Source organism: Thermobia domestica, chromosome 15, assembly GCF_964235325.1.
Source record: "Thermobia domestica chromosome 15, izTheDome1.hap1.1, whole genome shotgun sequence".
Lineage (NCBI taxonomy): Eukaryota > Metazoa > Arthropoda > Insecta > Zygentoma > Lepismatidae > Thermobia > Thermobia domestica.
Genome location: NC_137468.1, coordinates 114,587,235 through 114,604,289, shown reverse-complemented (window position 1 = coordinate 114,604,289; position 17,055 = coordinate 114,587,235). Strand labels below are relative to the sequence as shown.

General features: G+C 35.3%; 1 protein-coding gene across 6 annotated transcripts in view; it reads right to left on the bottom strand.

Annotated features, from left to right (window-relative positions):
• Positions 1-17,055, bottom strand: part of LOC145671208 (zinc finger protein rotund-like) — a 679,398-nt gene that overhangs the window by 269,731 nt on the left and 392,612 nt on the right. Inside the window, exon 1 of one of the 6 annotated variants that reach the window (XM_081740068.1) lies at positions 13,929-15,235. The exons of 3 other annotated variants lie outside the window; for them this stretch is intronic. In XM_081740068.1, the coding sequence (XP_081596194.1) occupies positions 13,929-14,006 (78 nt within the window). In that variant the 5' untranslated portion in view covers positions 14,007-15,235. Of the gene's footprint in view, positions 1-13,928; positions 15,236-17,055 lie in introns of those variants that run through there. 2 more of the 6 variants (XM_081740071.1, XM_081740072.1) reach the window with 2 other exon arrangements.

Here is a 17,055-nt window from a genome sequence, read left to right as displayed (position 1 = left end):
TTCAGTTATTCATTATGTACTATTATGCAATATGTCTTTTGTTTTATCTTTTTAAGTGGAACAGTTTCTTCTAATAACAATAACTACGCTGCTCACGAAAGTATACAATTTGAAGTTGTTTTTATTAAAACAATTAGATTTACCAGAGGATTCGCGACAATATATATACTGTAATATTACCGAGCAAAAATGTGCACAATATTGATTTGATACATTTATTAATGTTCGAGTTAAAAAATAAATAGTTTTACTCATTTCGTCTTTCATTTGATTATATATACGAATGATGAAACGTGGTATGGTGGTAGAGATTTTGACAAGCTTAATATGCATGTAAAATATAGTGTGCAGACCCTTAACTCTCAAATTATGGACTATCAGAGCTGCGATTTGGACTTACTCAAAATTTCGTAATAAATAAATAAATAAATAAAACAAGTCATCTGATCTTGAACAAACTTGGCACAGTGGCAGATCTGGACAAGCTTAGCAAGCATATGAAATATTGCCGTATACAGACCTTTGGTTCTCGAGGTATGGGCCTCGAATTTGGGGGTTGGATTTAGTAAAATTTTCAGAGGAATCTCTAGTTGTTATTCAGAACAAAAATACATTCAATAAACCTGGTATAAGCATTAATTTGAGATATAAAATATAAATGGTGTATGGTTGAATACCTATGCTGTAAATATGTTTTATTGTAAAGATTTCCTTTTAAAAATGTTTCATAGTTTTACTTAAAAGATTTGCTATGATGGACGATTTTCTTCCACAGTAGAGGAACTCACTACAACTGTCCCTGTCTAGTATACACTATCAAGAGAAGATATAATTGGAGATCCTCAATAGACGGCCGAAGATATCAAACAGGCTACGTTATGATTCAGGACAAGTATCTGAATAACTTAAAGAACGCGCAGACCCTTCCCGGGGCTGATATTTTCTTTTTATCATAACCTTGTGCTGGTAAAAGTTGATATTCAACTGAAAAATGTAACCAAAAGAAAAACAAGCAACAAGAAATTGAATACTGAAAAGCTGAAGAACGAGAAATTAAGAAATCTTTAAGTAGAAAATTTTGAAGAAAAGTAGACAAACGGGGATAGGATAAGTGTAGGTAGTAACAAACGGTGGAAGCATATTAAACTTTGCATACAGCAGGCTGCAACAGAAGTAGTAAGTTACGTGAATACAAAACGGTAAGAAACCATGGTTACAGCAATGTTATACAGAAAATGAGGGAAAGGAGTGTACGCAAACACGTTAATACAGAAGAGGCTAGAAAGCTGTACAGGAAGTTAAACGAGTTAGAAAGGGAAACAGACAGAACAAGGGAAGATTTTTACAAAAGACAATGTGAGAACATAGAAGAATTAGAAAGCGTTGGAAAATATACGCAAATTTGCAAGGAGGTGAAATCTATTGAACTTCAGAGGAAACAAGGGTATTACGATGGCAGTAGAAAATAAGGTAAGGTAATCTATGAGAGGAGTGAAATCTTAATATGATTTAAAAAATATATTCAGGATTTATACTACAACAGGAATAAATTCCGCGGCTTAGATGTTGGAGTAGAACATGGAGTACACGAGGATGATAAAGGGTTTAGTTATATCCCAGATTAGGAACGGAAAGCCAATCAGGATAAATAATATACTAATCGAGTTCAGGGAGACAAGAGCACGAAAGAATTGTTTTGACGCTGTAATGAAACTTATGAAACAGGAGAGTGGACAAAATGTTTCTTAAAGACAATCATGATACAATTAGTTAAGAAGTAAAACCCAGAGAGACGCAAAGAGTATGGAACTAATAGTCTCATATTACATGCAGCAAAAAATTATGCTTCCATACTGATCAGAAGGTTGTATGGAAGAGCAAATAAAGAAGATGAGGAGGAACAGTTTGGGTTTAGGAGAAGTAACAGCACAAGAGATATAATTGGCTTATTACAAGTAATCGATGACAGGTTTATAGAAAAAGGAAAAGTTATGTATGTTGTATTTATTGATCTAGAAAAGGCTTTAGACCGCATGAACTCGGATTTGTAGGGAGCTCTAAAGAAGGTTGCGTTGGAATGGAAAAATCCAAGGTCACGAGGAACTAACTTTCATATGGACCAACAACTAAGTGTTAGAATAGGGGAAGAAATGACAGACGAAAATGCATTGGAAGGGGAGTTCGAAAAAGATTTCTCTCCCCGACGTTATTTAATATCTATCTAGAAGTGATAGTGGAAAAGAGTCTACATAATGAAGATTTCAATTGGAATTTCAATTGCAAGTAGAATGATTAGGTGAATACGGTTTGAAGATGATTTGGTGTTCGCTGCAGAATCTGAAAAGAAAATGTTAGAAAACTTGAGGAAGGGCTGTAAAGAATACGAGATGAAAATAAATGTTAGAAAGCAGCCATGGTAGTTGAAACGAAGTGGTCGGTATCAAATATAGAAGGAGAAGTAGGAGAAAATAGAACAGGTGCCTGGCTAGTATCATTAATGATGATATTTAAAAAAGTGCCAAAGTAGATAGGAAGAAGAATAAGAATGGCGAAAGAAGCGTTAAGGAAAAGAAAATTCTGTTTTGTTGGTCTTTGAATGTAAAGTTGAGAAAAAGACTTACAAAATGCATCGTGGGTATTATTGTACAATATGGGTAGAAACATGGACAATACGTAAAAGAGATTAAAAAAAAACTAGAAGCATTTGAAATGTGAGTGGGGAAAAGAATGGAAAGAATTAGATGGGTAGAGTGAAAATCGATTGAGAGGATGATGGAAATAATGGAGACAAAAGAACAGTTTCAGTTATAACTGAAAAAAGGAAGAGAAAATAGTTGGCACATTGGGTAAAAAGGAACTGTATCCTGAGGGACGTGCTAGAGGGTATGGTGGCAGAAACGCGAAGAAGAGGACGAAGGAAGCTACAGTTGATGGACAGTATCAAAACAGAAAATCGTACGTGATGACGAAGAGATTGGCTGAAGACCGTGGAGCATGGGAGCTACTCAGCTGCAGCAAGTGATCTGACAATAATGGCAGAATACGTATGATGATAATGACAATACATGTATGTCTGTAGGCCTACTTATAGTCCATACGAATTATTAAGTTATGTACAGTTAGAAAGCTAACTACTTCTGTGTTAGTATTTTTACTTACAAAGACTATTAATACGGCACAAACATGTTTATATATATACAGGTGGTCCAAAAATGTGGAAACACCTTAATATGTGCTAAATGAGGCAAACTATATATATATATATAAACAACAATGTAGGTGAGGAAATTTTAATAACAAATTTCCGAGCAAATTAGTTACTTGTCATTTTAATAACAAATTTCTGCGGAAATTGAATTTCACCGTTATTTTCATATGGTCCTAACCAGTGTTTCTTCCAGACATGATTTTGGGGGGAACTGCCCCCCGGAGCTCTGAGAATACCCCCCAGAGGAGACCAAAATAATACGTCTATTAAATAATAATGAATAGGATTGATTGTACCAGCAGTGCTCCTCCGCAATACTAACAAGTAAAGGGTCCAAATGGATGAATCGAGTTGCGGGATGAGACATAGTGCGTCTAATAGAGGATGTGAAAATATGTATATGTGTAGTTATAGCGGCTGAGCGCCATAAGAAACGGAGAGGGAGGGGGCCAAAGTTGGTGGGGAAGGCCTATGCTATGCTATAGAAATACTATCAAATAAAGTGTTGAGTCGTAAAGAGTGGGTATAGAGGAGACACACACACACACACACACACACACACACATATATATATATATATATATATATATATATATATACTGTTTCCCCCCTTTTCCAAGGCAAGAGGGATGTTAAAGAACGTAATGCAAAAGCCTCCCTTTCGAAAATGAATGTGGCTACTTAGTTTAAATTGTTGGAAATCAAAACAACTTTTACGCACAAATATATAATACTACAACACTATATATACAAATTACAAGGGCACTCATTTTCTGGTACGCGAAAGAAGAATTATCATTGGAAGTATAGTATATCAATACTGTATGACATTATAAGCTTACCTACTACAATCAATTCTTCCTAGTGATGGAATATGAAACGTTATATTGGAGAAGGATAATAATTTATTTCAACTAGTACTTGAAATATAAATAACGTTAACTTCATTCACTATGGATTAGCAGGCTAAGTGTTCGTGTCTGGTGAACATTGTCTAAATCTGTAAGAAATGACAGTAAATAAACATATGCCCCATACAGACCAAGCCAGTTTAACCCTATGAGTGGAATGGACTGAAAAAAAAAGACTCAAATTCTGTTAACTTTTGGCACATATAAGGTGATGTGGTCAGTACCATGCTTAAAGTAGCTCCAACTACTCATTTGACACGGAATGGGTATATAGGAAGATTGTTTGTAAAAGTACTAATAATCGCTGACACGTACTTGTCATAAAACTGTTGTTAAATTATGTAAACGAGTAACGTAAGGGAGTATAGTTAATATTAAAATACAAAAAATCGGTCATTGTTATTATTGATTCATAATTTTACAGAAAATCATTATTATATTAATATCAATTGTATTCTCTGTGTAACGATTCATTACAATTTAATGATTATTTTATGTCAATAGATTTGCCAGCTTTCCTTTGTAAATTTACTGAAAATTTTGTAAGAATTAAAATCATAAATATACATTACTTTCTTCCCAGTGAGCCAAGGGAACACATGATATTTTATAAGCTTTGTTAACAGAATGTTGGTGTGAAAACTGCCTCTCATGTTTAAACAAATATAGAGAAAAATATAGAAAGATTCATTAGAAAAGTTTGTAAAGAACGCACTACATGTTTGAATGATATACAAGTAAGAAGTCGTATAAAATTGTCATTTTCTTTTTTCTGCATAACTGAACCATACATATTACAGCATAATTTCCGAACTATTTGAATCCGATATTTAAAGGCTGGTCGTATTATGCAGTTATATATGTGAAATTTCTAAAACAAAATTTTTATAATCTGACCATAATTTAGTAGAATGCCATGGATCTCCCAGATTTTCCAAAATTGTGTAATCTTATAACTTCGTCCTTTTTTTCAAAAGTTATCTTTTCTTGTGGAAAAAAAAACCGACATTCTGTGGAGCATTCAAAATGAGATATTTATTATATTGTTTTGGTCTAATTAATGTGCAAGTGACAATAAATAAATAAATAAATAAACATGTAATAAAAACAACTAAGAGAAAATATGCCAGTACAAAAGTTTTTTTTGTTTGTTTACTGTGATTAGAGCTCGATTCTTACCAGATAAGTTCGATAATCTACAGCAGATGATAAAATAAACTCAACGAACTTCAAAATTCAGGCTCCCGTATATACCAGAAATTTTCGCTTTAAGCCATAAAACATTTACGGCTCTTAATTGAAGAAAATACATATAATTTTCAAATTAAGTACATGTTCATAAACGCACCATCTGATAGATTAATTCAAATCTATTAACAATTTGTTAGTTAAAAAAATAAAGAATTTTACTGAATTTCTTTACTTTTCCATCAAAATGAATTTGCTCTTTTTTTTTATTCTTTTTTACATATACAGAAAAATACTCTCTTTGGTCCTCGAGTTCATAATGTGGAAGAGGAGGGAGGAAAACTGAAAAAAAGTATCATCAGTAGTTAACTTTTAATGACAAATAATCAATACTTCGAACTCATAGTCTTTTCTTTCTTTCCTTTGGTCAAATTTACAACTTGGAGATTAACCAAATAGAAACATGTTGTCGAGTGCTAGAGACTCACTCATACTTGAAACAAATTAATCTAACACGCTGACTGAAAATGTTTTAAAGACAATAAGGACTGCAGAGGGGAGAAATAGAAGAACAATTCAATTTAGATACAATGTGTTGGTTCAAATACAAACCAAAGCACGAAGTACCTCCGGATAGCAGACATTAAATATGAAAAATTCCAATAGGACAAGCATATACTTGGATTACATTTCGATACAATACATTAACCGCCGTGCCCTCTTACAGCCGAATGGTTATACAACGTGTGCTATTTGTACGCATAATTCTTGGTCCAACTTCCAGTGGAGGTCAGTGTCGATTAGTTATTGTAAAATATTTGGAACTGAGAAGCTATTTGAACTAAGAATTTGCGAACGACGATATATCGGTGATGAGACCCAATCGGCTGAGCACACATCACTGAACTGAAAGTTGTCTAGTACGCCCTGGATTTTAGTTTATATATTAAAAACACTCAGAAGATACATTTTTGTCTAATATAATGATAAAAGATTGGGCAGATAATAGGCGTATTGTTAAAAGAGCGATGTAGTTCAAGTGTCATAAGACTAAAATTAAACCACGAAAATTGTATAATTACCAACAGAACATTAAAAAAAAAAAAAAAAAAAGAGGGAATACTTCAGGCGCGCTCAAAGTTGAGGTGGTTCACCTAGATTACAAACAACTCTTAGAATTCCGCATCTACAGAACATATTTTACTAGAGTAATATGGTAAAACACATAAAATAATGAATGTATACACTAAAAAATTTAAAAGATGAACATTAAGGTATCCGTAAAGGACGTAATAGTTCGTAATGTATCAAATAGGTAAACCTGCATTACTTTTGCTGTAAATAAGTGTTGATTGGTTGATTATTTCAGAATGTTCCTTTTTGATCTTATCTAGAGCAACCATCTTGTTGGAACCAACATTTAAAGAACAAAATTACCCTATTTTACACATCAAAATAGTATGCGTAGGCAGAATGTCATCAGGGGGAATTCAAGCACCTAATCTCATATTCTTTCACGAAATGTATAATATTATATATATATATATATATATATATATATATATATATATATATATATATATATATATATATATACAGGGTGGCCCAAAAGTAGGTATACAACTCTGCATTGATTAAGTATAATATTATAGCTTATGGGTTTATTTGCTTCGGCTATTCCGAGCTTAAGGTATAAGTAAAAAGGCTTTAAGAATAAATAATAAAAGAACTGATGGAATTCAATAAGAAATGAAATGAAATATAGTGAGCTGAAAAGCAGTACATAACTTGCTCTCCCAGAATTAATATATATAATAGAACACTATATTCAAATGCTCAAGATATTCAAATGTTTAACCCTTTTAGGATTTTTTGTAACTTTTGTTACCATGACGTAGTATCGTCTTTGACTGCTTATTTAGGTTTTATAACAGGCATTTAAGGCGGTTTTTTTTTTATTAGTCAAGTCAAGGATGGACCAAAGAACACCTCAGATGCGTTTTGGAACCGGATGGTCAACTTGATGGCACGAAATGGAGGCGGAGGGGCGTGACTTTTTTTCATTTTTTTCTTAAGGCACATTTCAAAACTTTTTCACGCCTTTAATTTTCATAATATCAGACTGGAACTTTGCGTACGAATTGTATGTTCCTTTTGGTATTTCCCAAATTTTTCTGGGATCCCTACATAAACCGAGCTCGAGGGCGCAAGTGTTCCGAGGGGGTGATTTTTTCATAAAAAATTCCGGTTTTCCCGATTTTTCCGGTTTAGGTACACGATACGGATACGGGCATGCAGGTAGTACGGTTCAAAAGGGCTACTTATATTGAAGAAAATGGCGTTCGAACCATGGCTGTAGGCCAAATAGTAATGACGCAGTAAACTTTTATTATATATATATATATATATATATATATATATATATATATATATATATATATAGAGAGAGAGAGAGAGAGAGAGAGAGAGAGAGAGAGACTAAATTCAGACTTTCAAATTTTTTTCTGCCCTTTATTTTCAAGATACAAGATTGAAATTTTTCACACGTATTATGTACACTATATCGTATTTTTAGAAAAAAAATTCAAATCCCTACATGAACCCAGGCCCGGGCCAGAGGGGAACAAAAATTTCGATTTAAAAAATATCCCGTTTTTTTTCGATTTTCCCGTTTCTGGTGTGTAATATGGACAAGCGAGTGGTACCATTGGAAAGTATGATTTATCCTGAAAAAAAAAAAAAAAAAAAGCGACGTAGGAACCACGATCCTACGATAAATAGCAAGGAAGAAGAAACTGTTTGAGTGGAAGTCTAAAATTTACCTTAAAAAGTGGATATCCTAAAAGAGTCAATTGCTACGCGTATCTTCTTACGAATCAAAAGTTGACACTTTGCCAGGAAAATTCTGTCTTGCTTCGTCTCATGGGGAATCCTAACTTTCTTCTACACTTACGATTCAAATATTCCACAAGGTTTGGTTTCAGCCGCCGAACTCGCTAAATCTCGACAGCATGTGGATACAATGTAAGGTAAAGTATAGTTCCATACAGCAGTGATTACAAGCGTTAAATTTATTTTCTCATCTAAAAGATAATTTGCACAAGGAATGAATGATTACACGGAAGTAGTCTAATATTAAATATAATTACCTTGTGTTTACAAGCACAAAACTACCTTGGGTAAAACTAAATTTAATTTCACACGTTATCAGTCAGGCGTTAAAACGTGTAGTGTAATTGAATATTTACATATAGTGTAAGTATATATATTTTATTTAGCAAAAACACAGGCAGAAAATAAATGCATGAGCTAAATACTTCTAGAAATTACTGTCTAGCATTTGTATGCATTTGTGAGTGTGTTCTGCAGTTTACACTGTTTCATTTAGGTGGAGGCTTAACACATTAGTTCTTATTTATCCTATGCAGGATTCCAATAAAAGGATTAAATGTTCATCATTCTCACTTCTTGGTTAAGGTAACCAAAATTCGATTTCTGACAGAAAACTAACATTAGGATCCACAAACTTTAAAAGGTAGGGCTACGCCTCTTAAGTACAGTGCTGCAAAGGTAGGTTAAATTTCAAACAAACTATTTCTTAGACTGTAACCTGGATAGCATGTACAGTAAAACCAAAGTTTGCTGCTTCTCTTAATTAGGACACCAAACAATAAAGTCATACCAATATCTTATGGCACACACCTACAAGTTATACATTTTTAATATTGTGCATTCTATGCATACGCCACAGCTACTCTACAAGGTTTAGTTTTAATGTTTATTAAACCATTCTATATACAGCCCCATATCCTATTATTTTGTAGTTTGCCATTTGCTATTTTCTATAGAATCAAAGGTGATCAATTTCTAATGGCGTAGCGTTGTTTACTAACTAGAAGAAATTATAATATTATTTTAATGCATTATTCTAAATATTGTACATTATTCTTAAATCATTAGCATTATTTATACGAGTAATGTTATTCTTAAGGCATTATTCTATTTACTGACGAAAAGAGTGGTTTCCACAGTTTTCATGAACATTATGACCCTGCCGATTTCACTGCACATTTAATCAGTTTCCCTCAATCATTCACCCCCGTACCACTACAGACACTTTCCCATTTGATTTTGTATTCCCAAAGTTGCTTATGTTCAATCTAATTGATCCTCTTAGATGCCTATATACGAGTACCCTAGTGATACTAACCGTTAGTAATGGATGGGATTATCAATGCTCGAGGGTTTAATAAACTTTTTTCAGCGGGACGCAGGCAGCGGGAAAGGGAACTTCAACGAGATGTCAAAAATCTCGTATTTCTTCTTACTTCGCAGATTTCTCGCATTAACTCATTTAAGTCAAAATTATATTAGCACAACCATAATTAAAATATTAATACAGCAATAAGGTTTAAGGAATAAGCAACAGTAATCGTGAATTTATAAACAGGAAGCAGGGGGCGCAGTGGCTCAGTGGTGGAGCGCTCACCTCTGGTACGAGGTCCCTGGTTCGATCCCAGCTGTTGACAAGCTAGTTTTATGTTGGATAAACAATATGTGGCATTCACGTGGCATTATCATCATCACCGTCTCCCTTAATATGCTTCATGACTATGCTTCGGTGCATAATCGTGAAATGTTGAACTAAAAAAAAAAAAAAAAAAAAGTGAACAGGAAGCGGCGCCATGCACAAATGAAGCTGCACAGTTGGAGTAATTACTATTTATTAACAGTATTGTTAATAGAAATTTACTGTATAATGAATTAATGAAATATATCTTCTTACCGATAGATTGTTGTTAAATCTCGAATACCATTGATATCCCTTATTGCGATATTGAAAAAGTTGGCAAAGCTGTGTGTATATGCACTTGATCCGAATGCCACTACATACTAAACATCAATTTTTCTTTTGTTTGAAGAAAATCATTGAAAGAAATAGTAATTCTTTTTTAAAAAATTTGAATTATATACATGTGAAACAATGCTGAAATAGAATGTCTTCCCCTCACGTAATTTATGCAAATATAAACAATCAAAATATTGGAATAAAACGATTGGAGATATAATCAAAGCGGTATTTTATTGGGAAAGAGGACAAGTCTTCCTTTCTCCTACAATTTAGAGTAAAATTATGAAATTTTGTTGCATTCAGTGTTCTGTTTTTCTCCTAGTGGAGGAAGATGAATTCTGAGGAAAACGTTGACTTGTACGAATACAAAATCACTTACGTAATACTACTTTCGTTATCATGTGTAGTTGGGTAAAAAAAAAAAAAAATGAATAAAATAGAATAAAATAACCATTTGCAACTACTGTATTAAAACCAAAAAGATAACTCCCAGACAAATCAGATTTACCTTGAACGAATATTCTTGATGTTAAGCTGATTGAACATTATGGTACTTGAATGTGGAGTAGCTGTTATTTGCTGCTGTTACAATTGTACAGTAACATTTGGTTAATGTATAAGAAGAAATTCTTACAATATAGTTTACGAATGTACGAAGCTGTCAACAGATTAACAGATTTTTTAAAAAAATAAGAAACAAAATAGGACCTATAATACATGCATAAAAAATACATATAAGGTGATCATCAGAAGTATTCATTCTCCCCAAATTTATCATTCTCTGTTTCCCCCCACTCCAAATCTGCTTTATAGACTAGATTTTGTTCAATCTGAGAACTTTTTCTGTTTTAGAAGCATCATTATGGTATAATTAAATTTTGATTGTCATTTTCAATAAAAAGCAAAACTGCCCTCCCCAAAATGGGTGCGACCTGCGAATTAACGCCCGCCTGGAGGCTTTCCTGGCGACCATAGGTTCGACAGCTAAAGGTGGGATACCTTTAAAAATGCAGGACATGCTTATTTTGGAAGAAATTTATAATTTCACAGTTAAGCAGCACTTAAAAATGGAAATGTAAAACAAAACAGTGTTTATTGTACACTTGGAAACATAATAGAGCAGTTAGTTTAAGTTGGGCGTCCCTTTTTAGCACAGAGGACGTGGAACTATAGTTTGAATTTCAAGGCTATTCTACAGGAAATCGTACTCAGGATCCTAAAATGAAGCAGTGTTACATAATGAACGCATTACTATAAAACTTGATTATAGTACTTTATAGTGAAAAAGAAATACTATGTCTCTGTCAAAATACTGTCATTAACTCATTAACTTTGATTTGATTGGTGTTTAACGTCCCGTTCAGCAGCGAGGCTATATATGAGACGTAGACTTACAGCATAACGTAGGATCTGAACCATATGAGCTTCAGTTGGGAATCGAACTCGGGTCTTCCGTGCCTAAAACACGTGCACTAACCATATAGCCTCGAATAAACTCAACTCATTCATTATTAGAATAAATAATTATTGAAAGTGATTTACTTATGTTAGTTATTCCAACTGTACTTGCTTCAAGCCCTTATTACATTCAATAAGCCACGTTTACTAAGTAACACTTCCTGTTAATTGTTACACTTCCTAAAATTAAAACAGGTGAGGAAATACTCTTAATGTTTCTAATATTAAACTTGTACTTGTTTCTCTCACCTATCTACTGTGATGACATAACAATGAAAGCTCTACATTGACATTGCGTGCTGGGAGTGAGAATTAGGCATAGTACTGTGCATGTACTAAGGGATTTTCTAAGTGCTTCTGTCAAGGATAGCAGGCAAGTGACATATCTAGATGAATTTCTGTAGACACTGTAGTACTTCCAGCTGAAAAGTTGATAACCGATTAGTTTTAATAAATCCTTGTGCTGAAGTAAATTATAATGATTATATATGTAATAAAGAATCAGAACAAAATGTCTCTTAAGAAAAAACGGGAAAATATGTTGTGCTCTCAAAACAGGGCAATCCCGATTAATTAGGACGTAAGGTACCTAAATACCTAGGTACTATATGTTATACATTCACATGTGACATCAGAGGGTACAGGAGTATGTGTGTGATCTTGTTGATTTAATCAAAGACCACTAACAAGTTACTTGATGCCATAATGTTCTTGTAGTAATGATTACTGAATATCGTACAGTACCGCGGTGGCTCAGTGGTAGAACGTTCACCGCTGGTGCATGGAGTCCCGGGTTCAAACCCTGCTCCCGCCTTTGTAGTAGACAAACACCGTGTGCGTGGGTTTCCTCGGGGTTCTCCCGTTTCCTCCCACTTCCTTCATTCCACCATTTCACTCACTTCTCATAATCACCGTTTCCTTTAGCCTAGCCGGCACATCCGTGGGACGTGAAAATAAAAAAATCCTACATCAAAAATGAGACAGAAGTTATAAACTAAATTCGTGTTGGATTTCACCATTGACAGTTACAATTAACATATTGTTAATACAGGCATTCAGTGGTAGAGTGTTCAGCTCTAGTGCAAGGAGTCCCTGGTTTGTAACTACATCACGTGAGATTGTGGCACAGAACATTGCATTCGTGGAATCTCCCGTTTCCTCTGATAGTCTCATACTGCCAATTCTTACATAGCTTTTTTCTTTCTTCCGTTTATTATTTGTCTCCTTTTGTTTAAAAGGCACACCTGAGGAACATTAAAGCTTCTCTTTCAGTTCAGTATATCATAAAGAGAACTACATCTCACCATCATCTGTTATCAATGATCAAAACAGAATAACTTATTGAGTTCATTAAGTATTTAGCATTTAATTGGATTGTTAATTGAATTGCCTTACAGATACTTCTAATAATTGTTCGTAAAGAGAGCTAAATTTTATGGACTATGAAGAATTTTATAGTTTCTACAGGTTTGTTCAGCAATTAGTTACTATTCAAACATAAACTTCAAAATAATATGAAGTATCAGGATTCTTTAGATGCATGAAACTAAACTTATACCGATCTCTAGATTGAATTTAAAATATCATGAATTTATGTTTTATTTTTAAAGCTGGGACCCAACCACGCTCAAGTCTTGAATATAAATGAATTTATGTCATATTTTCAAAGCTATATAAGATGGGATGGGATCGAACCAAACTCAAGTTTTGAATCTGAGTATTCGCATATCGCTGTTCCAAAATACTGTGACCATATATATCTTACATACATGGGCGCCCGAAAGAGGAGGGGGCAGGGGGAGCCGAATCTCCCTTGGCTCGCGAAAATGTATACGTAATATAGCAAACCATGTATATTAAATACCAGAAATACCAGACGTGATATAGCAACCATGAAGTGCCCCCCTAGAAAATTTTCTTCGGGCGCCCCTGCTTACATGGATCGCTAACTACTAAAAATTTCAATGCATATCCCATAAAAACAAGTGTGTATAGTTCGTAATAACAGATATAGGATTTATATGTGTAATATTAACAACAACAGAGCATGTTAACTTCTGACACTTCAACCCACAAAAAACTCTCGTGTAGCATAACGGTTAGGGCGCGTATTATTAATATGCGTGGCCCGCTCCTATTCCGGTGAGAGAACAGAATTTTTCGATGCTGATCTAGCATAGCAATTGAACTTATGAAACTACCACAAATATCATCGATCAGAATCGAAGTGCTAACCACACATCAAACAACTAAAAGAACCCGGCCAGCAAGAAATAACCAAATAAAATTTAGAAAGAAAGAAAAAAATTACCTCATCCGAGTTCGAATAGAGTAGATTTCTTGGCACAGGGAACACAGGTGGAGCAGCATTAACGGCCGAAAAATGCATCCTAACGTCGGCCGAACTGAGGAAGTTTTTGTAGAGTCCTGGCAGCAGTTTCGGAGCAGGAGGAGGTGGTGGTGGTGTTCCCGTTGCGTCCTCCAGGTTGACAACAATTTCAATAGGAAAGCAGCACACAGAACACCACCGTCAACATAAACAATAACAAACGAACGAACAATAACAACTAGCAACAAGAACAAGAAAACGATGAAGAATCACACACGTCCTCTTCTTGAGAAGCACAAGTCAATTGCACACGCATTAAGAAAGTTACAAAGAACATTTATTGTTAGTAATAAGGTCTCCGTTGTCAACGAGTGCACTGATTTCTTTTTTCTTTTTGTTTAAATAAGCACCTTTATAGTACGAATGACGTAGGTCAGAAAAGTTTTCGGCCTCTCCTATCCGTGGAGAAAACTTCACCGGTTAAGTATTTATCACAATCATATAGACAAAATTAATATATATCAAGCATTCTAAAAACTGACACTTTTCATTGAAGAAAACACAAAAGACACCAAAAAACACACGTTAAACGAAACACATCCATCATTAGGACACAACTTTTTTCTTCAAAAAGCACGTTTTGATCCTGTTCTTCTCTGTCGAAACGCAGCTTCTTCATTCAATGTGTGTTCCTGTTCATGAGAGCCGATAGCTTTGGCTGTCGCTCACAATAGCGTTTCTATGCACCTGCGTCGGTGCACTTTTGCTGTTTTGTTCGATGCCCGAGAAACACCGATCGGTCAATCCGAGCACACACACATACATACAGACCAAAGTCTCTCGAGTCAGACCAGAGCCAAGTGCATACACAAACGACGCCTGCGCAGCTTTACTTGAACCGATGGCAAAAGAAACCTATAAAAAAAAGTTTATAAGGAGAAAAAAAGAGGAGAAAATAAACTGTCGCTTCTACAGTGCGGCGCGAGTTTTCAAGCAACTCGCGGCAATCGTACAGGTTGTGGCATGTTACAACTCTCTGCCTACTGGATTTACGCTGGGATACTTCCAGACGCTAATGACAATGACTGAAGAGGGAACAGAGAAAAATACACGCACTCTGTTCAGCAAGGCTTCCTTTCTGAAAGACGTTCTTTCAAAGGCTGATGTCTCAACAACATAGCACAGGTTCACAATACACCACAACAATCCCCATGAACCTGCAACTCTTTTGCTAACCTGTAGGATTCTGTATGAAAAAAACTGAATAACCATCCTCCCATCCATTCTTCTCGAAGGAACAAAAGGAGAAGGTACCCGAAGCACCGCCCTATCTGGACGGGACACGAACCCCGTTCGCGAAAACACTAAACGTAACGCCTTCTTACTGGTTGAACACCCGCCCCTCCAAATCAAGAAACTTACACAGACTGCCTTTCAAGAGATCACGTGACAGTAGGGGCAGGTGACGGTAGGACGGCGTTAACCAACCCAACCTCCTTTAGAAAGCCTCTACAGTTCATACAGTTCTTGAAACTTGCTGCTTTACAAAACACCATTCCCCTCAGGTGGGAAAAACAGGCAGCTTTATCCACTGTCAGAAGCACTGTGAAGAGTTGTTCGTTCCCTGCGAATGTCTTCAAGGGAGAGACGGCACGCTACGATACGGCTTCTATTCACGGCTGCTCGAGATCATCGCTCAAGCTACCGAGCTACAAGTTTTTGACTTTCAAAATTCAAAGCAACAAAAATATGGTTAAAAGATTTTTCTCATTCACAACACACGACAACGACTAAATGCATTCCAATTTCGTCGTGATCAATAGGGGCCACCCACGCCAGCGGAAGTATTGCTCTTGGCAGTTTCTCAACTACTAACAAGTTATTTACTCGCTTTAAATAGAAGTTGGATTTGTAAAATCATACAGACGCATAGCATACATTCGAACTGAAGCATAATACATAGAGTTATATTTTATGAAAAACGTAAAACAGCCAAAGTAAAACGAAAGGCATACTACACACACACACACACACACACACACACTGTGTGTGCTTTTTCGTTTGTATATATATACATATTTATGTATAGTAAGTTTTCAATTTCTTGAATTATAAACCAGAAGAACTTAAACCGATATCTGTTACAATAAAAGTAACAGTGAAAAAATCAACTAAGTTAGTGCCATACAATTTGGCTTGTTGCCAATGTTTCTCTCCCTTAACATTGCTCTACTAGCTACTTTCATTATTATTCCATACAGCATGGTGGCTCAGTAGTGGTAGAAGTGTATCTGATTCGACCCCAAATCATGTGAGTTTGTGATGGAGAACATCGTGTTCATGGGGTTTCTCCGGGTTCTCCAGCTTTCTCCCACATTCTCATTCCACTAATTCTTTCATGACCATTCGCTTTCATCCCTCTTATTAGCCTAAAGAACATAACCCTGGAACATTAATTTAAAACTCTCAAACATATTCCATACTGTTTCTTTGTTACATGACATAATAAACATAAGCTTTCAATATACAGGGTGGCCCATTTTAATTCTTCCACGGAAATATCTCGAAAACAGTTGAACATAAATGAGTTGAACAAATACTCAAATAGGAAATACATGGGAAAAATCGAATAGTGAAGTCGCGGTGCCCCCAGGGCCTCTCTTCAAGGGGGCCCAGCGCCCAACTTTAAAATTTTAAATGGAAACATGGGGCGAGTGATACCTGGTTCGATAGATCTTTAAAAACTAAAGAGCGACGTGGCAAAAGATTTTTCATATCGGTCACCGTATTCAAAATGACCACCAAGATATGTTACCTGTATCAGCAAAACGTCCAGTAGCACTAATATGAAAACGGTTGAACATGAATGAATCAAACACAAACTCAAATAGGAAAGCCATGGGGCAAATCGAATAATGTCGCGGTGCCCCCAGGGTCGCCTTTAATGGGGCCCAGGCCGAACTTAGAAATTTTAAACGAAAATATGGGTCAAGTGATACCTCGTTCGATAGATCTTCACACACTAAACAGCGTTGAGGCAAAAGGTTCGAAATAAGATTTTTTCGGCTCATCTCGTTAATTTTAATAGAAGTCTCGTTTCGTCCCGATT